Genomic DNA, 26587 nt, shown 5'->3' with positions numbered 1-26587 from the left:
CAATATTGTGCGGTAGGTATTTCTACATTGTCCTCATTGTTCACTGATGAAGAGAACTTTGTAACTGGGCCTAGAGTAGCAAGAAGATACTGGAAATGGTTGTTGGTTTTAGCTCCTTTTACTGGTTTCTGCTTTAATTCACTGTGCAGAGTTGAGCAATGCTTTAGAAATGGGCTTTGCACTCCCGCATTCTTTCCAAAGGCAAACAGGTCAACAATCCCATGTTGCAATGCTCTTGTTCCATACCTGGTTGGATCTCAAGCAGAGTCCTGTTTGTTCTCTGAGAAGAGGGCACACAAGAGGTGACCTCAAGAATCTAAATAGGGGGCTAAGTGGTGAGGCAGAGAGAGCTGAGGCAGGAGAGATCAGAGCCTGGAGGCTGCCAAAATCAGCTTCTGAGTTGGTTTCTCATTCTTGGCAAAACAGTCCCTCAGTTCTAGGGGGATCCTTAAATCATGAAGCTCATTACTACACTGCTCCTCTGCTCCGGACTCCTGCTGAGTTTAACTCAAGGAGAAGATGCACAGGAAATTGACTGCGATGATGAGACTGTATTTCAGGCTGTGGATGCTGCTCTGAAGGAGCTTAATGCTAGGTTACAAAGCGGCAACCAGTTTGTTTTGTACCGAGTGACCAAGGGCACTAAAACGGTGAGTAACAGTTTTCCTGTGAAACCACTTGTAATTGGTGCTCTCGGGCACAGGGGTAGAGGTTGGAGATGGCTAGTTCTTAGGCTTCCTGGGTGATCATGACAGCAGTATCCTAGGAAGAAAGAAACCACAGAAGATGGAGATGTTCAAAAGGGACAGGCATAGTGGGGAATCCAGCAACGCAGTCAGCTTGCAGCAGGGGAATCCACTGCATCTGTGAACCCAGCCTTAAGGGAGAGTTCCCTCCTGGGATGGATACAGGGAGTAAGAAGAGAGTTGGCATTATTGCCTTGGACCAAGTATCTAGCACTGCGTGTGTGTGGCTGATTCATTGAGGTTAATAGTAAGCTTTCCACTAGCTTTCTTTAGTTTGTGGGGCAGGGAGGTTGAGCCATAGTGTCATTTAGCTTTCGACTAACCACAAACTTGCTGTGTAGCTGACAATGACCTTAAACTTTTGATCCTCCTGCTTCCATCTCCCTGGTGCTACACATACCGGCATGTGCCCCCATGCCAGGTTTCTGTGATACTGGGGAATCAACCTCAGGACTCTGCCACCTACGCTCCACCCGGGGGAAACTTTGGCAGGTTTTCACTATATTCTTACTGCTTTGTCAGTGCACGCAGGTAGGAAAGGAATGAAAGCAGGGTGCATAAATTAGAGAAAAAAGTAGCTTTAAGATTTTTTTATTAGGTATTTTCCTCATTTACATTTCCAGTGCTATCCCAAAAGTCCCCCATACCCTCCCCCACACTCCCCTACCCACCCACTCCCACTTTTTGGCCCTGGAGTTCCCCTGTACTGGGGTATATAAAGTTTGCAAGTCCAATGGGCCTCTCTTTCCAGTGATGGCCAACTAGGCCATCTTTTGTTTCATATGCAGCTAGGGTAAAGAGCTCCGGGGTACTGGTTAGTTCATAATGTTGTTCCACTTATAGGGTTGCAGATCCCTTTAGCTCCTTGGGTATTTTCTTTAGCTCCTCCATTGGGGGCCCTGTGATCCATCCAATAGCTGACTGTGAGCATCCACTTATGTGTTTGCTAGGCCCCGGCATAATCTCACTAGAGACAGCTATATCAGGGTCCTATCAGCACAATCTTGCTAGTGTATGCAATGGTGTAAGATTTTTTTTTTTATTTAAGTTTACAGACTAGAGAGATGGCTCAGTGGTTCAGAGAACTGGCTACTCTTGGGGGGTGGGGCTGGGATCAGTTCTCAGCACTTATGGTAGCCACAACCATCTCTAACTCCAGTTCCAGGGACTACGGTGTGTCTTCTGGCCATCCTGGGCACCAGGCACACATAGAGTATATATATACATACATTTGGGCATACACTCACACTCTTAAGATAAAAATTAAGAATTTACATTTAAAAGTCTTTCAATAAATAAATTTAATGTAAAAGACTTTCTTTGGATTGGACACATTATTTCATCATGAAAAAAATCCCAGTCCTTTGACAGCATGAGGATAAACAGAAAGCCCTGAGGGACACAGGCGTGTGAGATTCAGAAGGTGAAGGGAAGCCTCTGTTTCTCTCTGCAGCACAGCCCGCAGTCTGCTTCCTCCTCTCAGAACCATATCCCCTAGTGTCTCCACTGCTGACAGATGGGGCTCATGGGAGTTTCCTTGTACAAGGTCCATGTAGCTCTCCTGGCCTTGACCTCATGGTGGTCCTGTCTCAATCCACCAAGTGTGCTACTGGAATTCCAGGCTTCATCCTATGCCCAGCTTCACCCAGAGATGTTGAACTCATAGATGTACATACATGTAAACCAGGATTTACATAAAAGAGAGCAGGGATAATACCATGGATACTGCTTTGAAATCACTGAGAGTATAAACATATTATGAACATCAGTCCAAGGAGTATTTATACACCTGTAAACATTTATTTTTTAATAAACACGGCTGTTCTTGTGTCTGCTCAGGACTGCTGTTTGTAATGTGTCAGGGTCCACAAACTTGCTGCTGGGTCCCCTGAGTGACTCCAGATGTCACCCTTGCTTTCCTCAGGATGGCTCTCCAACCTTTTATTTCTTCAATTATCAAATCAAGGAGGGCAACTGCTCTGCTCAGAGTGGCCTCGCCTGGCAGGACTGTGACTTCAAGGACGCCGAGGAAGCCGTGAGTGTGCTCTTTATAGGAAAGCCCCAGCCTGCCCCACACAACCCTCAGGGTGCTGTGAGATGCACAGGAGACTGGTAAATGACAGATCAGTGGGAAACTTATACCAGTGTGGGGCATTCCTGGCCACTTGGTTCCTAGGTGCTTTTTTACTCACTCAGTCATCAGCTGTTCATGGTGACAAAATTCAAAGTCCTTTTAGCTGTTTTGCAGTGAACAGTTGTATTAGTTAGGGTTTTACTGCTGTGAACAGACACCATGACCAAGGCAAGTCTTATAAAAAAACAACATTTAATTGGGGCTGGCTTACAGGTTCAGAGGTTCAGTCCATTATCATCAAGGTGGGAGCATGGCAGTATCCAGGCAGGCATGGCACAGGAGGAGCTGAGAGTTCTATGTCTTCATCCAAAGACTGCTAGTGGAAGACTGACTTCCAGGCAACTAGGGTGAGGATTTTATACCCACACCCACAGTGACACACCCATTCCAACCAGGTCACACCTATTCCAACAAGGCTACACCTTCAGATGGTGCCACTCCCTGGTCCAAGGATATACAAACCATCACATTCCACTCCCTGGTCCCCATAGACTTGTTCAAAAACATGAGTCTATGGGGGCCACACTTAAACATAGCATAATGCAAAATGCATTTAGTCCAACTTTCAAAGTCCTCATAGTCTATAGCAGTCACAACAATGTTAAAAGTCCAAAGTTCAAGGTCTCTTCTGAGATTCATCCAACTTAATTAACTGTAATCTCCAGAGCAAGGCAGGAAACCAGCTGGGCAAACTCCAAACTCTGCATCTCCATGGCTGATGTCAAAGCGGTCTTCAGATCTCCACTCCTTTTTCATCTTTGTTGACTGCAACAAACTGTTTTCTCCTAGGCTGGTTCCACTCCCTGTTAGCAGCTTTCCTCAGCATGTATCCCATGGCTCTGGCATCTTTAACACCTTTGAGTCTCCAAGGCAATTTCAATGTTACAGCTTCTTGTTTTAGTGTCTGGGATTCCACTTGATCTTTTGGACTCCTCCTAAGGGCTGGCATCAATTTTCCCAGTAGTTCCTTCCATTCTTAACTCTAGAGCCAGAGGCACAATGGCGGAAGCTGCCGAGTTCTGCTGCTTACAGGAATTAGAACATGATCCCCTTGTATTATTACATTATCACTAGCTTTATGTTTTCTAAATCCTTCATTGCCTAAGCTTGGCTATCCTGGTTCTTGCTCTGTAGATTGACCCTGAATGTAGAGATCAGCATGCTTGTCTCATGGGATTAAAGGTGTGTACCACCATGCCTGGATCTAATTTAGCTGGGTAGGATCTTGCCCCAAGGTCCCTCTCCCTTAATCTTTATCTCCTAGAACACAAGATTTTGCTCCATTTCACTTCCTGGTACTCCTTTAATACTCAAACCATATATTTTATATTTTTCCTTTCTAAGCTTGCTATGCTTGTTCAAACTTCTCTTCATAAGACTTAACCAGAGAACAAAGTCTCTGCTGGGCTTTTTTGAAACTTCTTTTGTCAATGCAATTAATCCAAGTCTCTTCACCTTAGCCTCAGGCAAACTTTTCAGACAAGGGCAAAAAGTAGCCACATTCTTCACCAAAATACCACAAAACCAGTCTTTATGCCACATTCTGAAATTCTTCTCCTTTGAAATCTCTTGGGCCAGGTCAACACAGTTCAAATTACTCCCAGCAACAAAATCTTCCATATTCCTACTAGGATGACCCATTAAGCCCCATTTAAAGCATTCCACTGCTTTCCAAATCCAAAATCCCAAAATCCACATTCTTTCAAATAAAAGCATGGTCAGGCCTATCACAGCAATACCCCACTCCCAGTACCAACTTCTGTATTAGTTAGGGTTTTACTGCTGTGAACAGACACCATGACCAAGGCAAGTCTTATAAAAAAACAACATTTAATTGGGGCTGGCTTACAGGTTCAGAGGTTCAGTCCATTATCATCAAGGTGGGAGCATGGCAGTATCCAGGCAGGCATGGCACAGGAGGAGCTGAGAGTTCTATGTCTTCATCCAAAGACTGCTAGTGGAAGACTGACTTCCAGGCAACTAGGGTGAGGATTTTATACCCACACCCACAGTGACACACCCATTCCAACCAGGTCACACCTATTCCAACAAGGCTACACCTTCAGATGGTGCCACTCCCTGGTCCAAGGATATACAAACCATCACAACAGTATAACATTGTCATCTGTGTCCACTCCAGTCTATCTGTCACTCAGTGATCTTTGGCCAGCCCTGTCCTGTCCCAGCTTCCAACTGCTGGTGACTACATTTCTGCTCCTACCTTAGGTGACATCACCCCCTGTCAGCCTTTGACATCCTGTCCCTAGATGCTCTCACTAACCTGCTGGCTTCTAGTTCCTTCCATGTTGCAAGTGGCAAAGGTATAATTGTTCGTACATCTATGGTACTCTGTTCTGTGTATACGCCAGCATGCTCGCCCAGTCATCATATACTGGTTTTTGTTGTTGTGGTTAATTATAAGGGAATGGTTTATTTTATAGAGCCTCTATGAAAGTTAAAAACCTTGGTAATATGTAGAAAATTTACCCACACCATATCTGTGTTCCTGAGAAGACACGAGAACCAGAAATATGCCAACGTTAAACAAGTGTGTGTCCACTCACTAGAGGATGCTCCACATAAGCAACCAAAGCTTGTGCAGCAGACCCCAGGGAGACAACAGGAAGACATTGGGCTGAGTTCACAGTCTAGTGAAGGAAGGATATGGGAGTGTCAGCTATACTGAGCCTCAGTACAAATGTTGATTCTGCTGCATGGCCTCCCTCAGTCGGTGCTTTATCCTGTTAAAATGAGACAATGTCGACTTCACTGGCTGCAAGAGGCTGAAGCTAGGTACATTATACAAAGGATCTGTTAACAATAAGCTTCTTAAAGAACACTGGCTGTAGCACCTGCTGGTTGCCTTGCACTGGTGAGAGGGGATTCTCTGCCTGAGAAGCAAGCCTGTGTTCTCACAGGCTAGGATTCCTTTCTTAGCCAGGATGTCAACATCCTTTATGTGTTTGTTTAAGCCCTCTGCTCATTCACAGTTGTAACAGCTCCATGGTCCAGATTAGGAGACCAGGACTGCCACTTCGGCTCTGCCCTCAGAGAGCCTGTGTGTCAGCCGCTGTGCCCTGCAGTCTCTCAGAGCTACCAGGAGACAGCAGGGTGGTCTCGACCTTCACACAACAACTGTTGATACTCAGGACAGTGGGCAAAAGTGAAGGCCAAGTCAATCCTATTTGACAGTGTTAACCACTGAGAGTGGACAGCCTCTGTGTAAGCACCGACTGTGTGCTGCTCCGTCAGGCACTTCCTGTGTGTTGGCACACTGACTCTCCACAGCAACCTGTCAAGTACCTGTGGTGCTGTTTCCACAAGGTGGGTAAACTGAGGCAGTGAGAGGCACCTGGGCAGCAGGAACAACTCACAGTCAGCAGTGTGGAGGTGGGAGGTTCTAAGAGGTTAAACTGAAGTTTATGTAAAGAGCAGGCACCCACTGAACCTGAGGGGGAAGTCAAATCCGAAGCTCCTTCTGTTGGTCCTGAGGCACAGCATCCAGCTGGGTAACAGAGAAGCAGCCACAGAGCTCCACATCAGGGCTCAAGTTTGGAGACCTTACTCTGCCTCTCCCGGACCCGTGAAGATCAGTGGTCTGTGGAAACAATCACTAGGTCACATTAATATTCATTCTCACATCTCACAAGTTGGTTAATGGGCTGGAAAGATTGCTGAGTGGTTAAGAGCGCTTGCTGCTCTGGAGAAGTCCTGGGTTGGGTTTCTAACACCCAGATGGACACTTAGAACCCTTTGTAACTCTAGTTCCATTGCTTCTGCCGCTGTCTTCTGGGCTCTGCAGGCACCAGGCACACATGCAGTGTACAGACACCCAGACACACATACAGAAACAGCACTCACATGCTAATACACAAGTAAATGAACATGTAAATCTAAAACAAAACAAAACAAAACAAAACAAAACAAAATCTCTATTAGAGAAAAACCTTACTTCTTTCTCTTTTTTAAAAGCCACATTTAGTCACAGCACTAGCTAGGTGTCTCCATGAGACAGAAAGAGTAGACCAAATGCCCTCTTTCTTTTCTTTTAGGCCACTGGAGAATGCACAGCAACTGTGGGGAAGAAAAAAAATAAGTTTTTCATAGTCACCCAGACCTGCAAGATTACTCCAGGTGGGTGGTACGTCTAGGGACCTGGCCTGTTGGTGGCAGTGTGTGGGAGCCTGGGGGTTGTGGAATGTTGATGTTAATCATTCCTAGGACTCTAGAACACAACCCAGACTAGCTGGCTTCATTCTCCTAGAAGGTGGCATTGGCATCTGCAGTGTTGGGATTGTGGTAGATGTTGGGCAGAGTAGCACTGCACCAAGATTTTGGATTGGTCTAGGCTGTGTCAATCATCTTCTGAGACCGATCCTAACTCCTGTGCTCTTAGGGGCAGGTTGAGGCAGGGGTTCGGGGCTGACTGACGAAGGATGAGGTACCATGAATCTGACTCCATTCCTACAGAGCATCCTACATGAGCAGAGTGTCAGCTTTGAGGTGTGCGCTGGTCTGGAATCATTCCTTCCTTGTTGTAGAAATTATTTAATCCTGCTCCAGGGTTTCTACCTCACCTTAGGTCATTTAGTTCCTGGATAAAAGATACAGTCAACCTTCATGTTTGCAATAAGCCTTAAACAGTACAAATGCCAGGCAGCCGCCTACCCTCTATTCTGTTGGAATCTAATTTCCTATAAATAATGTCAAATTATTAATTACTATGTTTCATCTGGATTGCTCTTAACCCCAATTGGCCAGCACACAGAGCCATGTTTTTGATGCTCACCCATGCCATGGTGGCTTCTCCTTCTTCACCTTCTTCTCTTAGAGGTCCCTGTCTGACCCCCCAGCCTAGGAAACCTAAGCCCCACTTATGTTTCCTCTATGAAGCTGTTAGCTGTTGGCATCTTTATTTACCAATCAGAAATAACTTGGGGCTATGGTGTATGTGCTCTGGGACAGTCAGGTCCTGAGGGCCTGCACTTAGCATTACAACAGAAAGCAAAAGACCAAACCTTAACACTTCTTTTTTGTTTGTTCCATTTCTTGTTTGTTTGTTTGTTCTTGGTTATGCTTTTTTTTTTTTTGTCTTAGAGCTCGCTTTCTAGACCAGGATGGTCTAGAGGTCCATCTCCCTCTGTTTCCTCAGTGCTGGGACTAAAGTTGTGCACCTCCAAATCCAGCTTCATTTTAAATTTTTATCATCTTCCTTTTCCTTCACTCAGAAGGCCATGATAGAACTGCACCCTTGACAGTATGGGATGGTAGGGAATGAGGTGATAAATCTAAACATGCAATGTTTGGGCATCTTAGCACAGACTCTGGACGATGATAGCTGAGACTCACTGAGCACTTATGATCTGGGGACTTTACATACATTACCTCCTCCAACCACTACAGGTCAGTGTGGTGTTATAGCCTCATTTTTCAAAAGAGGAAACTGAATTTGAACAGTGAAGTAACTTACCTAAGGTTATACTGATACTCTGTAGGAGAGTGATTAAAGAAGGTCCTTAGTTAAAAAAGAAAAAAAAAAACCCTCCTTTAAGCATAAAAATAAGGGTTGGAGAGATGGCTCAGTGGTTAAGAGCACTGACTGCTTTTCCAGAGGTCCTGAGTTCAACTCCCAGCAACCACATGGTAGCTCACAACCATCTGTAATGAGATCTGATGCCCTCTTCTAGTGTGTCTGAAGACAGTGACAGTTGTGCTTGTATACATGAAATAAATAAACAAATCTTAAAAAAGAATAAAAATAAAAAGCAACTTATGAACAGATATAGCCATTATTATCATTTTGTATAGTGTTGTAAAGGTGCCAAAGGTTTGTAGAGCGATGAGTGTGTATGGGTGATGCCAATCATGAAAACGTTATTGGAGCTGGCCTCTACAAGGTGAAGAGAGAGGGAGGGAGAAAGAAAGGGAGGAAGGGAGAGAAAGAGAGAGAGAGAGAGAGAGAGAGAGAGAGAGAGAGAGAGAGAGAGAGAGAGAGAGAGAGAGAGAATATGAATATGCCCCGGACCAGCATCTTCAACTTTGATATGGTTACTCACTATAGGGGCATGTTTTCCAAACACTGGCCTAAGTTGTCCATATAGAACCTGCAAAGGCTCTGAACTTCAGCTCTTGAAGTAAGAAGTTGCATTTAAAGAAATCGCCCCAAAGCAGAGAAGAGATCATCAGCTCCCATCAGCAATGAAAAGTTCTATTCCTATTTGAAAACCATCTGTATAGAAATATGCAGAATGGAAGGCACTCAGTTACCCAGGAGAGGAACATCACACTTCTTACTCTTCTGTCCCTCAAACCCGCTCTCTTCTACTCTGTTTTGTCTTGAATGAGAGCTGGCTGGTGTGTGTGTGTGTGTGTGTGTGTGTGTGTGTGTGTGTGTGTGTTTGTAAATCCACCCTGGTCATCTCCACAGCTCCTGTGGCTTTCACCTCATTTGATCTGTGAGTCTCCCAACATTCCCATCAAATTCTCTACAGCTGTAAAACTTCCCAGTTCCCTGATCCATCTACTTCTGCAAGAAGAGAATGGAAAACTGTTTATCAGGTTTCTGACAGCAGTAGAGATGCCTTACACCACACAGTCCTGAGGAGAGCTGTGTTGAGCAGCAAGCAATGTAGGGGGATGGATATCAACAGAATAGCCCAAGACTTAGTCTACTGACTAGATCACACCTATTGTGTTGTCAGCTTTTGGCTACTGCAAAAAATTACCTGAATTGGTTCCAGGGGCCAGCCCCCACAGGGTCTTCTTTCTCATTGGTTGTTTTTGAGGCAGTGGAGGGGAAAGTATGTCTTACAAGATATTTAGGGTTGGTGTATAATAATAAAAATTTATTTATCTAAGTTTAAGTTACTTTGCTACTGTAGCTGACCTTCCTCCTGTGTTTCTCTGAGACCAGAAACTACAGTCTCTCACACTTATCACCTCATCTTAAAATAGTAGGAGATTAAGCCATTGATTAATTGCTTGAGCCTTTCCTTTTTGTCCAGATGCCTCTTGCTTGTCACATTAGGGGGAAGTTTGAAGCAATAAACTTCTATTGACACAGGACAAGAGAATCATGCTCACACTCACAGAAGGAAAACTTTTACATAAGCAAATATGTATAAATTCACATAATTCATATATAGATTCATGCATGTGCATTTATACATTTCCATTCAAATCAGTTGGGGCCTCCTTGCATGCATTCTCACAATTACATACTTACCCACACACATCTATACTTACATATGTATATGGAACAAAAGCCCAAGTGTAAGTGTAGAAAGACCTCAGTCATTCTGGATGAAAAACGAACCCCAATCTTTATTTCATAGAGAAAGAAAAAAGCTTCTAACCTTTTAATGCTAAATGAATTAAACCCAAGTTTGTAAGAAGAAAGCTTTGTCCCTTTAATAAGACTAAGCCTGCTTTGTTATTAAGAGAAGATCTATTCTGTCCCATGGAAGAGGAAGTCTGCCTGATTTTGCTGCTCTCTGCAGCTTCTTTTTTCTTCTTTCCCTCTGCATTCTGCACATTGGTCTCTTAGTTTTTTGTTTTTTTTAAAAAAGATTTTATTTATTTATTTTTTATATATATGACGAGTACACTGTAGCTGTCTTCAGAGACACCAGAAGAAGGCATCAGATCCCACTACAGATGGTTGTGAGCCACTATGTGGTTGCTGGGAATTGAACTCAGGACCTCTGGAAGAGCAGTCAATGCTCTTAACCGCTGAGCCATCTCTCCAGCCCCGGTCTCTTAGTTTTTTATATTATCTCTAGTTTCTATGTTATTCCATACCATGGACTGGGCTCAGTGGGCCCTCCTCGATCCGTGTGAATCAGAGTCTTGGACAAATGGGCATAGAGTTGGTGAGTGACAAACAGAAGCGACATGAGAGAGTATGTAGAATCTGAGTGTATTTTCACAAAGGGAACACCAGTCTTATATAATACCGAAAACAAAGGGGTAGGATGTCACAGCAGGCAAAGTACATTGAAGTTACTTGGCACAAAACAAAGGAATGACTTCAAAAGGACTTACAGGAACCAGGTAATATTTACAGTAAAGATAAAACAGCCCTGCCTAGGGTCAGCTAATGACAAGTAAGGATTTCACACCCTAGTCACAATTTGTGCTACTCCTTTGAGCCTTGTGAAAGCTAGCACCAGGGGTTTTGCTCTAGCAGACCTTCTCATGAATAATGCAACACCACAAACCCCTATTTCCTAGGCCTTGATAAATTCTTGCATGAGTGAAACTTGGCTGTTCTTTTAAGTATCTGTGGGGAAATCTCCATTTGTCAGAAGAATTCACCAACTTGCTTCTAATAAACAATGTAGCCTGCTATACCAGGCTGTAGTGAAGATTCCTGTCTCAGTAGGATTCCCTAACTCTTTCGTGGTAAACCCATCTATTAGCTAGGCCATTGTGTATTCCCTTGCTTGGGTAAGACTGGCTACAGTCCTAAATAATCACTCTGCAGACTAGCCCTGAGCTATTCTAGCTCCATTCTTTGTAATGCCCAATTAGTTTCACCTTCTCTACTAGAAGAAGTAAATTTGAATGTTACTGAATAGGTAACCTTCTCACTGAATCCCTACTGAATTCCAAGCTCTTAAGCTTCAAGGATTTTCTAGGATGTTGGAACACTGGTGGAGGCTCACCTATGTTAAAATTCAATCTTTAAAGGCACTTACAATAAAACAATACTGAAAGAGACCATGTGGCTCCATACACCAGACTAACTCGGGGATATGGTATGAGTATACGGGTTATGAGAATGCCAAGGTTCCAGGAGGTTGAGTTTCCTTGAATGTCTTTGCCTCATGAGTGCTTCCAGGCCTCTCGACCTGTCAAGAAGACTTCACTGGCCCTTCCGGTCCGACCAGCACCTGAGTAGCTAGGGTGCAGAGTCAGCTGACACCTGCCAGCTACTCACAACACCAGCCACGGGATCTTAAGACTTCAGATGACCCGACCACCCTCTTGGCCAGAGGACAGGTCTCCGCCCGGCCCAGGAGCCCTTTGCCTCAGGATCAGCGGGAGCCATCTTGGTTTCCGGGACTCCGCTGAACTTAGTCTGCACAGGTGAGAGTGTGCACCACAGAAGCTGACAGCTTCTGGGATAGGCGGGAGCCACAGAGCCTCTGAGGCAGTGCCCTTTTCAGGCTCCAGACATCCGGCCACCCTCCCGGCCAGAGGACAGGTGGCCACCCGGCCCAGAAGCCCTTGGTCTCAGGATCTGCGGGAGCCATCTTGGTTCCAGGACTTCGCCGAACTTAGGAACTTAGTCTGCACAGGTGAGAGTGTGCACCACAGAACCTGACAGCTTGTGGGACAGGCAGGAGCCACAGAGCCTTTGAGGCAGCGCCCTTTTCGGGCCCTAGACATCTGGCCACCCTCCAAGCCAGAGGACAGGTGTCCACCCAACCCAGGAGCCCTTTGCCTCAGGATCGGCGGGAGCCATCTTGGTTCCGGGACTCCACTGAACTTAGTCTGCACAGGTGAGAGTGTGCACCACAGAACCTGACAGCTTCTGGGACAAGCAGGAGCCACAGAGCTACTGAGGCAGCACCCTTTTCAGGCCCCAGACATCCGGCCACCTTTCTGGCCAGAGGACAGGTGTCCACTCGGCCCTGGAGGCTTTTGCCTCTAGATTGGCGGTAGCCATCTTGGTTCCGGGACTCCACCGAACATAGTCTGCACAGGTGAGAGTGTGCACCACACAAGCCGACAGCTTCTGTGACCCGCCAAAGCAACACAGCTTCTGGGAAAGGTCCTGTTTTGGGCCTTCATCTTCGGCCACGAGGAGGTCCAAACACCAGATATCTGTGCACCTTCCCTATAAGAGGAGAGCTTGCCTGCAGAGAGTGCTCTGACCACTGAAACTCAGAGGAGAGAGCCTGTCTCCCAGGTCTGCTGATAGAGGCTAACAGAATCACCAGAAGAACAATCTCTAAACAGAGACAACTATAACAACTAACTCCAGAGATTACCAGATGGCGAAAGGTAAACATAATAATCTTACTAACAGAAACCAAGACCACTCACCATCATCAGAACCCAGCACTCCCACTTCGCCCAGTCCAGGGCACCCCAACACACCGGAAAAGCTAGACCCGGATCTAAAAGCATATCTCATGATGATGGTAGAGGACATCAAGAAGGACTTTAATAACACACTTAAAGAAATACAGGAGAACACTGCTAAACAGGTAGAAGACATTAAAGAGGAAACACAAAAATCCCTTAAGGAATTGCAGAACACTGCTAAACAGGTAGAAGACATTAAAGAGGAAGCACAAAAATCCCTTAAAGAATTGCAGGAAAACCAGACCAAACAGGTGATGGAATTGAATAAAACCATCCAAGACCTAAAAAGGGAAGTAGACAGAATAAAGAAAACCCAAATTGAGGCAACACTGGAGATAGAAACCCTAGGAAAGAAATCTGGAACCATAGATGCGAGCATTAGAAATAGAATACAAGAGAAGGAAGAGAAAATCTCAGGTGCAGAAGACTCCATAGAGAACATTGGCACAACAATCAAAGAAAATACAAAATCAAAAAAGATCCTAACTCAAAACATCCAGGAAATCCAGGACACAATGAGAAGACCAAACCTACGGATAATAGGAGTAGATGAGAATGAAGATTTTCAACTCAAAGGACCAGCAAATATTTTCAACAAAATTATAGAAGAAAACGTCCCAAACCTAAAGAAAGAGATGCCCATGAACATACAAGAAGCCTACAGAACTCCAAATAGACTGGACCAGAAAAGAAATTCCTCCCAACACATAATAATCAGAACAACAAATGCACTAAATAAAGATAGAATACTGGGGCTGGTGAGATGGCTCAGTGGGTAAGAGCACCCGACTGCTCTTCCAAAGGTCCAGAGATCAAATCCCAGCAACCACATGGTGGCTCACAACCATCCGTAACGAGATCTGACTCCCTCTTCTGGTGTGTCTGAAGACAGCTACAGTGTACTTACATATAATCAATAAATAAATCTTTTTTTTTTAAAAAAAAGATAGAATACTAAAAGCAGTAAGGGAAAAAGGTCAAGTAACATATAAAGGCAAGCCTATCAGAATTACACCAGATTTTTCACCAGAGACTATGAAAGCCAGAAGGGCCTGGACAGATGTTATACAGAAACTAAGAGAACACAAATTCCAGCCCAGGCTACTATACCCAGCCAAACTCTCAATTACCATAGATGGAGAAACCAAAGTATTCCACAAAAAAACCAAATTCACACATTATCTTTCCATGAATCCAGCTCTTCAAAGGATAATAACAGAAAAAAAAAACAATACAAGGACGGAAACCATGTCCTAGAAAAAGCAAGAAGGTAATCCCTCAACAAACCTAAAAGAAGACAGCCACAAGAACAGAATGCCAACCCTAACAACAAAAATAAAAGGAAGCAACAATTACTTTTCCTTAATATCTCTTAATATCAATGGAATCAACTCCCCAATAAAAAGACATAGACTAACAGACTGGCTACACAAACAAGACCCAACATTTTGCTGCTTACAGGAAACTCATCTCAGAGAAAAAGATAGACACTACCTCAGAATGAAAGGCTGGAAAACAATTTTCCAAGCAAATGGTAGGAAGAAACAAGCTGGAGTAGCCATCCTAATATCTAATAAAATCGACTTCCAACCCAAAGTCATCAAAAAAGACAAGGAAGGGCACTTCATACTCATCAAAGGTAAAATCCTCCAAGAGGAACTATCAATTCTGAATATCTATGCTTCAAATGTAAGGGCAGCCACATTCATTAAAGATACTTTAGTAAAGCTCAAAGCACACACTGCACCTCACACAATAATATTGGGAGACTTCAACACACCACTTTCACCAATGGACAGATCGTGGAAACAGAAACTAAACAGGGACACAGTGAAACTAACAGAGGTTATGAAACAAATGGATCTGACAGATATCTACAGAACATTTTATCCTAAAACAAAAGGATATACCTTCTTCTCAGCACCTCACGGTACCTTCTCCAAAACCGACCACATAATTGGTCACAAAACAAGCCTCAACATATATAAAAATATTGAAATTGTCCCATGCATCCTATCAGATCACCATGGACTAAGGCTGATCTTCAATAACAAAATAAATAATAGAAAGCCAAAATTCACGTGGAAACTAAACAACACTCTTCTCAATGATACCTTGGTCAAGGAAGGAATAAAGAAAGAAATTAAGGACTTTTTGGAGTTTAATGAAAATGAAGCCACAACATACCCAAACTTATGGGACACAATGAAAGCATTTCTAAGAGGAAAACTCATAGCTCTGAGTGCCTCCAAACTAGAGAGAGCACACATTAGCAGCTTGACAACACACCTAAAAGCTCTAGAACAAAAGGAAATTCACCCAAGAGGAGTAGACGGCAGGAAATAATCAAACTCAGGGGTGAAATCAACCAAGTGGAAACAAGAAGAACTATTCAAAGAATCAACCAGTCGAGGAGCTGGTTCTTTGAGAAAATCAACAAGATAGATAAACCCTTAGCCAGACTCACTAGAGGGCACAGGGAAAAGTATCCTAATTAACAAAATCAGAAATGAAAAGGGAGACATAACAACAGATCCTGAAGAAAACCAAAACACCATCAGATCCTTCTACAAAAGGCTATACTCAACAAAACTGGAGAACCTGGATGAAATGGACACGTTTCTAGAAAATACCAGGTACCAAAGTTAAATCAAGATCAGGTTAATGATCTAAACAGTCCCATATCCCCTAAAGAAATAGAAGCAGTCATTAATATTCTCCCAGCCAAAAAAAGCCCAGGACCAGATGGGTTTAGTACAGAGTTCTATCAGACCTTCAAAGAAGATCTAATCCCAGTTCTTCACAAACTATTCCACAAAATAGAAACAGAAGGTACTCTACCCAACTCATTCTATGAAGCCACAGTTACTCTGATACCTAAACCACAAAAATACCCAACAAAGATAGAGAACTTCAGACCAATTTCCCTTATGAATATAGATGCAAAAATCCTCAATAAAGATCTCGCTCACCGAATCCAAGAACACATGAAAACAATCATCCATCCTGACCAAGTAGGTTTCATCCCAGGGATGCAAGGATGGTTCAATATACGGAAATCCATCAACGTAATCCAGTGTATAAAAAAACTCAAAGACAAAAACCACATGATCATCTCGTTAGATGCTGAGAAAGCATTTGACAAAATCCAATACCCATTCATGATAAAAGTCTTGGAAAGATCAGGAATTCAAGGCCCATACCTAGCCTTGATAAAAGCAATCTACAGCAAACCAGTACCCAACATCAAAGTAAATGGTGAGAAGCTGGAAGAATTCCCACTAAAATCAGGGACTAACAAGGCTGTCCACTCTCTCCCTACCTATTCAACATTGTACTTGAAGTCCTAGTCAGAGCAATTCGACAACAAAAGGAGATCAAGGGGATACAAATTGGAAAAGAAAAAGTCAAAATATCACTCTTTGCAGATGATATGATAGTATATATAAGTGACCCTAAAAATTCCACCAGAGAACTCCTACACCTGATAAACAGCTTCAGTGAAGTAGCTGGATATAAGATTAACTCAAACAAGTCAATGGCCTTTCTGTACACAAAGGATAAACAGGCTGAGAAAGAAATTAGGAAAACAACACCCTTCTCAATTAGTCACAAACAACATAAAATACCTTGGCGTGACTCTAACTAAGGAAGTGAAAGATCTATATGACAAGAACTTCAAGTCTCTGAAGAAAGAAATTAAAGAAGATCTCAAAGATGGAAAGATCTCCCATGCTCATGGATTGGCAGGATCAACATTGTAAAAATGGCTATCTTGCCAAAAGCAATCTACAGATTCAATGCAATCCCCATCAAAATTCCAACTCAATTCTTCAAGGAATTAGAAAGGGCAATCTGCAAATTCATCTGGAACAACAAAAAACCTAGGATAGCAAAAACTCTTCTCAAGGATAAAAGAACCTCTGGTGGAATCACCATGCCTGACCTAAAGCTGTACTACAGAGCAATTGTGATAAAAACTGCATGGTACTGGTATAACGACAGACAAGTAGACCAATGGAACAGAATTGAAGACCCTGATATGAACCCACACATCTATGGTGACTTGATCTTTAACAAGGGGGTTAAAACCATCCAGTGGAAAAAAGACAGCATTTTCAACAAATGGTGCTGGCACAACTGGCGGTTATCATGTAGAAGAATGCGAATTGATCCATTCCTATCTCCTTGTACTAAGGTCAAATCTAAATGGTATAAGGAACTCCACATAAAACCAGAGACACTGAAACTTATAGAGGAGAAAGTAGGGAAAAGCCTGGAAAATATGGGCACAGGGGAAAAATTCCTGAATAGAAGAGCAATGGCTTGTGCTGTAAGATCGAGAATCGATAAATCGGGCCTCATAAAGTTGCATGTGTTGCATGTGGAATAATCCGTGCTTTCAAGAAACTGAGGTCACAGATCAAAAATTCAGGTGACAGCAGATGCTGGCGAGGATGTGGAGAAAGAGGAACACTCCTCCATTGTTGGTGGGATTGCAAGCTTATACAACCACTCTGGAATTCAGTCTGGCAGTTCCTCAGAAAATTAGACATAGTACTAATGGAGGATTCCACAATACCTCTCCTGGGCATATATCCAGAAGATGTTCCAACTGGTAAGAAGGACACATGCATGCTCGTGTCTCTAGCTGCATATGTATCAGAAGATGGCCTAATCGGCCATCATTGGAAAGAAAGGCCCATTGGTCTTGTAAACTTTATATGCCTCAGTACAGGGTAACGCCAGGGTCAAGAAGTGGGAGTGGGTGGGTAGGGGAGGGGGGCGGGTATGCGGTACTTTTGGGATAGCATTGGAAATATAAATGAAGAAAATACCTAATAAATTAAAAAAAAAAAAAAGAAAGAAACTGAGGTCACAAGACTCCTGTCTTGTACTCTTGGAGTGTTCTTACAAGCACTCAAAATTCTCCTCACACAACTTCCTTCCTGAACCCTGTTCTGAGAAGCTAGTATACCCGAAGGCCTGGCTTCAATCCCCATCAGTTTATACAGCAGCCATAGAAGCCTCTGGAGAAAAGCAGAGGAAGGAGATCAGATACTTGAAGCCAACCATAGCTGCATAGATAGACACTTCCAGACCAACCTTGAATATATGAGACCCTGTCAGAAAATGAAATCAATAGAAGGGCATAAAATAAATGTTCTCAACAATCTCTACCTTTGCTTTTGATTGCACAGGAGTCCTAAATTCTCATTATCTTTAACTCATACATGAATTACAGAAAGTCAGGTTTTCAGGGTCTTTCTAAATAGTCTCATGGGTTTAGGACCATGAATATGAGATGCATTTTCATTTATTAATGCTGTCTCTTTGTCTGTTCTTTGACAAGGAAAGGGCCCCATAGTGACAGAGGAGTACCACTGTGCGATGTGCGTGTATCCCGTATCGGCAGATAGCCCAGACCTGAAGCCTGTTTTGAAACACGCCATCGAATATTTCAACAACAACACAGATCACAGCCACCTCTTTGCTCTCAGAGAAGTAAAAAGTGCCCAAGGACAGGTTTGTTTTTCATTGTTCAAGGAATGTGATGTGCTTAAAAATCTGTTAGATTGGCATTTTGTCACCTAAAATGAACCATTGGCAGGAGGAACCTGCCTGGCACATGCTGGCATCGTCCTAGAGTGCCCTGTGTTTCCATGATAATAACTCTTAAGGCAAGGAACTTCTCAGGGGTCCAGGTGAGTTGTGCCATGCACTAAAGGAAAGGAACTCTCACACACCCATTCCCTCCTCAGTGCATGGTTTCTTCCCAGAAGTGGAAAAATGTGTGTCATTCTGGCTTTAAGGTTTTACCAAATCTATATTTTTATCTTCCTGTCATTCATTAAAAATGGCACCAAAATATTAAATTTTTCATAGAAAGGTGGACACGACTTTCTAGGTATGCCTGAAATTGTACTGCCCACTTCCTCCTGGTGGTGTTCAGTGGAAATATCTAGTAATCTGATCTTTTCTTTCTTTGTTTGAGGCAGAGTCTCTACACAGTCCTGGCTGCCTTGGACCTCACTCTGTAAACAAGAGTAGCCTCAATCAATCCGAGATCTTCCTACTTCTGCTTCTGATGCTGGGATTAAAGACTTGACCACCAGGCCTAGCTTGGAATTAGATCTTTTATTGGCTCCTTTATCACGGCTTTTCTGAGAGCTATTCTGGTCCTTTGAATTTCAGTTTCTTTCTTTCTTTTTTTTTTTTATTAGCTATTTTCCTCATTTACATTTCCAATGCTATCCCAAAAAACTCGCCCATACCCTCCCTCCCACTCCCCTACCCACCCACTCCCACTTCTTGGCCCTGGTGTTCCCCTGTACGGAGGCATATAAAATTTGCAAGACCAATGGGCCTCTCTTTCCATCTTATGATACATATGCAGCTAGAGACACGAGCTCTGGGGGAGTACTGGTTAATTTATGTTGTCGTTCCACCTATAGGGTTGCAGACCCCTTTAGCTCCTTGGGTACTTTCTCTAGCTCCTCCATTGGGGGCCCTCTGATCCATCCAGTAGCTGACTGTGAGCATCCACTTCTGTGTTTGCTAGGCCCCGGCATAGGTTCACAAGAGACAGCTATATCAGGGTCCTTTCAGCAAAATCTTGCTAGTGTATGCAATGGTGTCAGCGTTTGGAGGCTGATTATAGGATGGATCCCCGGGTATGGAAGTCTCTAGATGGTCTATCCTTTTGTCTCAGTTCCAAACTTTGTCTCTGTAACTCCTTCCATGAGTGTTTTGTTCCCAAATCTAAGAAGGGGCACAGTGTCCACACTTTGGTCTTCGTTCTTCTTGAGTTTCATGTGTTTTGCAAATTGTATCTTATATCTTGGGTATTCTAAGTTTCTGGGCTAATATCCACTTATCAGTGAGTACATATCATGTGAGTTCTTTTGTGATTGGGTTACCTCACTCAGGATGATGCCCTCCAGGTCCATCCATTTGCCTAGAAATTTCATAAATTCATTCTTTTTAATAGCTGAGTAGTACTCCATTGTGTAAATGTACCACATTTTCTGTATCCATTTCTCTGTTGAGGGGCATCTGGGTTCTTTCCAGCTTCTGGCTATAATAAATAAGGCTGCTATGAGCATAGTGGAGCATGTGTCTTTCTTGCTAGGTGGAACAAGTTCTGGATATATGTCCAAGAGTGGTATTGCAGGATCCTCCAGTAGTATTATGTCCAATTTTCTGAGGAACCGCCAGACTGATTTTCAGAGTGGTTGTACAAGCATGCAATACCACCAACAATGGAGGAGTGTTCCTCTTTCTCCACATTCTTGCCAGCATCTCCTGTCACCTGAATTTTTGATCTTAGCCATTCTGACTGGTGTGAGGTGGAATCTCAGGGTTGTTTTGATTTGCATTTCCCTGATGATTAAGGATACTGAACTTTTTTTCAGGTGTTTCTCAGCCATTCGGTATTCCTGAGGTAAGAATTCTTTGTTTAGCTCTGAGCCCCATATTTTAATGGGGTTATTTGATTTTCTGGAGTCTATCTTCTTGAGTTCTTTATATATATTGGATATTAGTCCCCTATCTGATTTAGGATAGGTAAAGATCCTTTCCCAATCTGTTGGTGATCTTTTTGTCTTATTGATGGTGTCTTTTGCCTTGCAGAAGCTTTGCAATTTTATGAGGTTCCATTTGTCAATTCTTCATCTTATAGCACAAGCCATTGCTCTTCTATTCAGGAATTTTTCCCCTGTGCACATATTTTCGAGGCTTTTCCCCACTTTCTCCTCTATAAGTTTCAGTGTCTCTGGTTTTATGTGGAGTTCCTTGATCCACTTAGATTTGACCTTAGTACAAGGAGATAGGAATGGATCATTTTGCATTCTTCTACATGATAACCACCAGTTGTACCAGCACCATTTGTTGAAAATGCTGTCTTTCTTCCACTGGATGGTTTTAGCTCCCTTGTCAAAGATCAAGTGACCATAGGTGTGTGAGTTCATTTCTTGGTCTTCAATTCTATTCCATTGGTCTACTTGTCTGTCACTATAAGAATACCATGCAGTTTTTTTTGTTTTTTTTTTTGTTTTTTTTTTTTTTGTTTTTTTTTTTTATCACAATTGCTTTGTAGTACAGCTTTAGGTCAGGCATGGTGATTCCACCAGAGGTTTTTTATCCTTGAGAAGAGTTTTTGCTATCCTAAGATTTTTGTTATTCCAGATGAATTTGCAGGTTGCTCTTTCTAATTCGTTGAAGAATTGAGTTGGAATTTTGATGGGGATTGCATTGAATCTGTAGATTGCTTTTGGCAAGATAGCCATTTTTACAATGTTGATCCTGCCAATCCATGAGCTTGGGAGATCTTTCCATCTTCTGAGATCTTCTTTAATTTCTTTCTTCAGAGACTTGAAGTTCTTATCATACAGATCTTTCACTTCCTTAGTTAGAGTCACGCCAAGGTATTTTATATTATTTGTGACTAATTGAGAAGGGTGTTGTTTCCCTAATTTCTTTCTCAGCCTGTTTATTCTTTGTGTAGAGAAAGGCCATTGACTTGTTTGAGTTAATCCTATATCCAGCTACTTCACTGAAGCTGTTTATCAGGTTTAGGAGTTCTCTGGTGGAATTTTTAGGGTCACTTATATATACTTTCATATCATCTGCAAAGAGTGATATTTTGACTTTTTCTTTTCCAATTTGTATCCCCTTGATCTCCTTTTGTTGTCGAATTGCTCTGACTAGGACTTCAAGTACAATGTTGAATAGGTAGGGAGAGAGTGGGCAGCCTTGTCTAGTCCTTGATTTTAGTGGGATTGCTTCCAACTTCTCACCATTTACTTTGATGTTGGCTACCGGTTTGCTGTAGATTTCTTTAATCATGTTTAGGTATGGGCCTTGATTTCCTGATCTTTCCAAGACTTTTATCATGAATGGATATTGGATTTTTTCAAATGCTTTCTCCGCATCTAATGAGATGATCATGTGGTTTTTGTCTTTGAGTTTGTTTATATAATAGATTACGTTGATGGACTTCCGTATATTAAACCATCCCTGCATCCCTGAAATAAAACCTACTTGGTCAGGATGGATGATTGTTTTAATGTGTTCTTGGATTTGGTTAGTGAGAATTTTATTGAGTATTTTTGCATCAATATTCATAAGGGAAATTTGTCTGAAGTTATCTTTGTTGGATCTTTCTGTGGTTTAGGTATCAGAGTGATTGTGGCTTCATAGAATGAGTTGGGTAGAGTACGTTCTGCTTCTATTTTGTGAAATAGTTTGTGCAGAATTGGAATTAGTTCTTCTTTGAAGGTCTGATAGAACTCTGCACTAAACCCATCTGGTCCTGGGATTTTTTTGGTTGGGTGACTATTTATGACTGCTTCTATTTCTTTAGGGGATATGGGACTGTTTAGATCATTAACCTGATCTTGATTTAACTTTGGTACTGGTATTTTCTAGAAACATGTCCATTCATCCAGGTTCTCCAGTTTTGTTGAGTATAGCCTTTTGTAGAAGGATCTGATGGTGTTTTGGTTTTCTTCAGGATCTGTTGTTATGTCTCCCTTTTCATTTCTGATTTTGTTAATTAGGATACTGTCCCTGTTCCCTCTAGTGAGTCTGGCTAAGGGTTTATCTATCTTGTTGATTTTCTCAAAGAACCAGCTCCTCGTTTGGTTGATTCTTTAAATAGTTCTTCTTGTTTCTACTTGGTTGATTTAGCCCCTGAGTTTGATTATTTCCTGCCGTCTACTCCTCTTGGGTGAATTTCCTTCCTTTTGTTCTAGAGCTTTTAGGTGTGTTGTCAAGCTGCTAGTGTGTGCTCTCTCTAGTTTATTTTTGGAGGCACTCAGAGCTATGAGTTTCCCTCTTAGAAATGCTTTTCTTGTGTCCCATAAGTTTGGGTATGTTGTGGCTTCATTTTCATTAAACTCTAAAAAGTCTTTAATTTCTTTCTTTATTCCTTCCTTGACCAAGGTATCATTTAGAAGAGTGTTGTTCAGTTTCCATGTGAATTTTGGCTTTCTATTATTTATGTTGTTAATGAAGATCAGCCTTAGTCCATGGTGATCTGATAGGATGCATGGGACAATTTCAATACTTTTGTATCTGTTGAGGCCTGTTTTGTGAACAATTATATGGTCAATTTTGGAGAAGGTACCGTGAGATGCTGAGAAGAAGGTATATCCTTTTGTTTTAGGATAAAATGTTCTGTAGATATTTGTTAAGTCCATTTGTTTCATTACTTCTGTTAGTTTCACTGTGTCCCTGTTTAGTTTCTGTTTCCACGATCTGTCCATTGATGAAAGTGGTGTGTTGAAGTCTCCCACTATTATTGTGTGAGGTGCAATGTGTGCTTTGAGCTTTACTAAAGTTTCTTTAATGAATGTGGCTACCCTTGCATTTGGAGCATAGATATTCAGAATTGAGAGTTCCTCTTGGAAGATTTTACCTTTGATGTGTATGAAATGTCCCTCCTTGTCTTTTTTGATAACTTTGGGTTGGAAGTTGTTGTGTCCAGCCAGCCAACCACATGTTTGGGTTCTAGGCTGGAAAGGCATTTTGGAAACCTGGAAGAGAAGAAGGGCTATGCTGCGAGAGATAAGGAAGGAACCAAGACAAGGCTCTGCTCAAGGTTCAATTTTACTATTTTGACACTCCCTTATGAAGGAAGGGGGAGGGGCCTGATTCCTGCCAAATAATCTAGGAGTAAAGTTTTAGGTGAACACGTGATGGCTCTGGAACAGGAAAGCGGCAGGCTCCAGCAGTGGGTGTGGCAGAACAATTGAGAGGCAAGCTCCACCTCTGAGCAAGCAGGTTTCAGGCTGGGGGAGGGGAGACTACATCTCCTCCCTGTTGTTAATAAAATAAAAAAATAAAAAAAAGAAAAGGCTGGCCTGAGGCATAAAATTTATCTATGCTCAGTAGTTTTGCCTGAATTTTTAGGGCTAAAGAAAAAACCCATCTATGTGGAATTTTCTAACTTTTCTTATGGTAAACTGTGTCTGGATAAGTCTGTCCTTTCTGTCCTAGTAAACAACTAACAGAATAGCTCTGGGGTATAGGCTCTGACTTTACAATGCTAATTACTACTGAATAGGTAACTTCCTAGTTGAATTTTAAGTAGGGCGTTGGATCCCTGGAGAAGGTTGACTGTATGAATTTGAAATGCACGTTATTATGAATAACACTGAGTGGGTATTCCTCCGCATTTTTGGATGACAGGCTGGGAACAGGGAGAAGGGGTATGACTGGCTCCTTAGTACAAGGCCAATTGGCTTTTTTAGGGTAGGAGGCTGTGAAGGGCTTGACCTTCTAACAGTACGGTCTCCAACTCTCTACCCCCCTATTAATTAAGTTTAATAAGGCCATGTTTAAGTGAGATGATCAAATGATTTTATTAGATATTAGAATGGCTACTCCAGCTTGTTTCTTCAGAACATTTGCTTGGAAAATTGTTTTCCAGCCTTTCATTCTGAGGTAATGTCTGTCTTTTCCCTGAGATGGGTTTCCTGTAAACAGCAACATGTTGGGTCCTGTTTGTGTAACCAATATGTTAATCTGTGTCTTTTTATTGGGGAATTGAGTCCATTGATATTAAGAGATATTAAGGAAAAGTAATTGTTGCTTCCTATTATTTTTGTTGTTAGAATTGGCATTCTGTTCTTGTGGCTGTCTTCTTTTTGGTTTGTTGAGGGATTACTTTCTTGCTTTTTCTAGGGTGTGATTTCCGTCCTTGTATTGTGTTTTTTCTGTTATTATCCTTTGAAGGGTTGGATTCGTGGAAAGATAATGTGTGAATTTGGTTTTGTCATGGAATACTTTGGTTTCTCCATCTATGGTAATTGAGAGTTTGGCTGGGTATAGTAGCCTGGGCTGGAATTTATGTTCTCTTAGTGTCTGTATAACATCTGTCTAGGATCTTCTGGCTTTCATAGTTTCTGGTGAAAAGTCTGGTATAAATCTGATAGGCCTGCCTTTATATGTTACTTGACCTTTTTCCCTTACTGCTTTTAATATTCTATCTTTATTTAGTGCATTTGTTGTTTTGATTATTATGTGTCGGGACGAATTTCTTTTCTGGTCCAGTCTATTTGGAGTTCTGTAGGCTTCTTGTATGTTCATGGGCATCTCTTTCTGTAGGTTTGGGACGTTTTCTTCTATAATTTTGTTGAAAATATTTGCTGGTCATTTAAGTTGAAAATCTTCATTCTCATCTACTCCTATTATCCGTAGGTTTGGTCTTCTCATTGTGTCCTGGATTTCCTGGATGTTTTGAGTTAGGATCTTTTTGCATTTTGCATTTTCTTTGATTGTTGTGCCGATGTTCTCTATGGAGTCTTCTGCACCTGAGATTCTCTCTTCCATCTGTTGTATTCTGTTGCTGATGCTCACGGCTATGGTTCCAGACTTCTTTCCTAGGGTTTCTATCTCCAGTGTTGCCTCACTTTGGGTTTTCTTTATTGTGTCTACTTTCCTTTTTAAGTTTAGTATGGTTTTGTTCATTTCCATCACCTGTTTGGATGTGTTTTCCTGTTTTTCTTTAAGGACTTGTAACTCTTTAGCAGTGTTCTCCTGTATTTCTTTAAGTGAGTTATTAAAGTCCCTCTTGATGTCCTCTACCATCATCATGAGATATGCTTTGAAATCCGGCTCTAGCTTTTTGGGTGTGTTGGGGTGCCCAGGACTGGGCGAGGTGAGAGTGCTGCCTTCTGATGATGGTGAGTGGTCTTGGTTTCTGTTAGTAAGATTCCTACTTTTGCCCTTCGCTATCTGGTATTCTCTGGAGTTAGTTGTTATAGTTGTCTCTGGTTAGAGCTTGTTCCTCAGGTGATTCTGTTAGCCTCTATCAGCAGACCTGGGAGACTAGCTCTTTCCTGAGTTTCAGTGGTCACAGCACTCTTTGCAGGCAAGCTCTCCTCTTGCAGGGAACGTGCCCAGATATCTGGTGTTTGAACCTGCCTCCTGGTAGAAGTTGTGTTCCACTCACCAGAGGTCCTAAGATCACGTGGAGAGTCTTCTGGGGACCTTGGGGGTGTCCGCTGACTCTATGCCCAAGGTGACCCGGTGCTGGTGCCGACCGGAAGGGACTTGTAACCTGGTCAGGCTGGGTATTCTGAATTTCAGTTTCTTAAGAATTCCTCAATTTAGACTAATTGTCTATTTTTTTTTTACTTCAACTTGCTCCTTAGTGTGTTGTGTATTTTACCCACTTGCATTCATGTATATTTTATATGATATTAAAGATATATATTATATGCACTTATAGTATATATGTATATAACTTTATATTAGCAGTTACTTTGAAGTGTCATGGAGTGTGTTGTATGTGTCTCTGTATGTGTATGTGTGTGTGTGTGTGTCACAATACTCAACACTTGCTCAGTGATTCTATTGCCCAGTAATAATGACAGTTTGCACTTCTTGAACACTTGTATCCAATTCAATGTTTAAAGACATTTATATTTTTGCTCACTGTGAGTAATGTTCAACCTGAGGTTCAAGTACTCATTTAATCTAACTCATTTTAGGTGGTGGGTGGCCTGAATTTTGACATTACCTACACAATTGTGCAAACAAATTGTTCAAAGGAGCGTTTTCCTTCCCTCCGTGGAGACTGTGTGGCCCTTCCCAATGGTGTAAG

General features: G+C 42.3%; 1 protein-coding gene across 1 annotated transcript in view; it reads left to right on the top strand.

Moving 5' to 3' along the window:
• Positions 1 to 228: 228 nt before the first annotated feature.
• LOC110312040 (kininogen-1-like) overlaps positions 229 to 26587 on the top strand; it is a 36899-nt gene continuing 10540 nt past the window's right edge. The window contains 5 exon segments of the mRNA XM_085832361.1: positions 229 to 650; positions 2671 to 2781; positions 6933 to 7014; positions 18329 to 18501; positions 26475 to 26582. Coding sequence (XP_085688487.1) covers positions 456 to 650; positions 2671 to 2781; positions 6933 to 7014; positions 18329 to 18501; positions 26475 to 26582 — 669 coding nt within the window. The 5' untranslated portion in view covers positions 229 to 455.

This window comes from Mus caroli, unplaced genomic scaffold (assembly GCF_978045245.1).
Source record: "Mus caroli unplaced genomic scaffold, Mus_caroli_1 scaffold_17, whole genome shotgun sequence".
In the NCBI taxonomy this organism is placed as follows: domain Eukaryota; kingdom Metazoa; phylum Chordata; class Mammalia; order Rodentia; family Muridae; genus Mus; species Mus caroli.
The sequence above is the reverse complement of the archived record's forward strand: the minus strand, read 5'-3'. Positions and strand labels throughout refer to the sequence as shown.